Raw genomic sequence first — 1,700 nt, forward strand, 5'->3', positions numbered from 1 at the left:
CCCTCAACACGGAGCCTTGTCTCGTTCTTGGGGGGGATTCACTGTATGCTGATAGGGACTGACTGCCAGGAGTGTAAGCCGCTTGGGAGCTTTTCCTGCTAGCAGCTATTCGTGAGGTTCCAGTTCGGGAGTTTGGAGTGCTACCTTATTCCCTTGTATGCAGTTCAGGAGTTTGGTGCATTCACCTATATCCAATTCGTGAGTTTTGGTGATTTTACAGTAGCTGTGCCTGTCTGTGAAAAGGGGATTATCACCTAAACGATTTTAACCCCTTGTCTGCTGAAACGGTCCGTTACATAAACAATCTGAATATCCAAGAGATAAATGGATGAGATTCATTGGGAAGGAATTTGTAATGAGGTATTTCTGGTCTTATGGACAATGATCCAAACATGTTCTCGGATGAGTTTGGTCTTCAAACCATAAACCAGAGGGTTTAGCATGGATGGCACGAGAATATATGTGTTTGACAGGACAATGTGAACATAGATCGGGATGTGTTTACCGTAGCGGTGAGATAAAAAAGAGAAAATGGCCAGTACATAGAAAATGAAAAAGACGCACATATGGGGTGTGCATGTGTTAAATGCCTTCAGTCGAGCTTCTTTAGATGAAAGGCTGTAAACTGCATGGAAAATCCTGCTGTAGGATAATAGAATTAGCAAAATATCAGTTCCAACAATAGTAAAAGCTACCATCAATCCATATACACTATTTGCCCAAATGTCCCCGTTAACTAGTTTAACTACTGCCATGTGCTCGCAGTAAGAATGGGCGATAACATTGGTCTTAAATGAGTGAAACCTCTTGATTAAAAAGGGAGCTGGAGAAATCAGAATAAGTGCTCTAATAAAAATTAAAAAAATTACTTTGACTATAAATTTGTCATTTATAATAGAGGAATAACGGAGAGGATTGCAGATGGCAATATACCGGTCATATGCCATGGCTAGTAGTAGTCCGGATTCAAAGCTTGAGAAGGCGTGCAGGAAACACATTTGGAGAAGACAGGCATCAAAAAGGATGGCGTTGGAACTGGACCAGATGATGGACAAAAGTTTAGGGGCTAAGCTTGTACTTAGCAGGACATCATTGGTTGATAAAAGCAGGAGAAATGTAAACATGGGTTCATTCAGTCTTGGAGATGATGGGATCACAATAATTAATGTCATGTTCCCCAACAACGAGATGATATAGAATGAGCAGAAGAAAATACCAATCCACCATTGGGAAGCCTCCAGGCCAGGAATTCCCACCAAGATAAGGAAAGTTGGATAGAAGGAGCTGACATTAAATACAGCCATGGCTTATAATGGGAGTCCTTGTGCATACCATATGAACTTTATCTAAAAATACATATAAATCATGAATATTCTTACACAAGATGAAATAATGTATAAATAATATAAAGTATGAATAATGACATGTATAAAATGTTACTAAAGTCACACATACACAAAACATTTTGTTAGATATCTTGGCTATAAAACCTTAACAGCATTAACAGTTTAAAAAGGTGACCCAAGTTATTTCCTTGTTACATTTTACATTTTTAGAGACATGTCCTTTCTGGAAGCTTTTATGTAATATAATAAACTTGGAGAAACAATGGCCAAAAGACATGTTCTACAAGTAGAGTAATCAATGTGGAAATCAGTAGAAATTTCCTGTTGATTTTATTTGTGTCTAATGTAGCTGTT

The 1,700-nt window shown here is 38.2% G+C and overlaps 1 protein-coding gene across 1 annotated transcript; it reads right to left on the reverse strand.

Annotated features, from left to right (window-relative positions):
• Window positions 1-335: 335 nt before the first annotated feature.
• LOC134601030 (olfactory receptor 52A1-like) lies at window positions 336-1,304 on the reverse strand. The gene has a single exon (XM_063445447.1). The coding sequence runs from the start codon at window positions 1,302-1,304 to the stop codon at window positions 336-338; it is 969 nt and encodes a 322-aa protein (XP_063301517.1).
• Between the last annotated feature and the right edge of the window lie 396 nt (window positions 1,305-1,700).

The sequence above is a fragment of the Pelobates fuscus genome, chromosome 1, assembly GCF_036172605.1.
Source record: "Pelobates fuscus isolate aPelFus1 chromosome 1, aPelFus1.pri, whole genome shotgun sequence".
Classification (NCBI taxonomy): domain Eukaryota; kingdom Metazoa; phylum Chordata; class Amphibia; order Anura; family Pelobatidae; genus Pelobates; species Pelobates fuscus.

What these genes read in the sequence shown, in the direction of transcription:
- LOC134601030 (XM_063445447.1), bottom strand. Translation starts at nt 1,304, where the DNA reads ATGGCTGTATTTAATGTCAGCTCCTTCTATCCAACTTTCCTTATCTTG.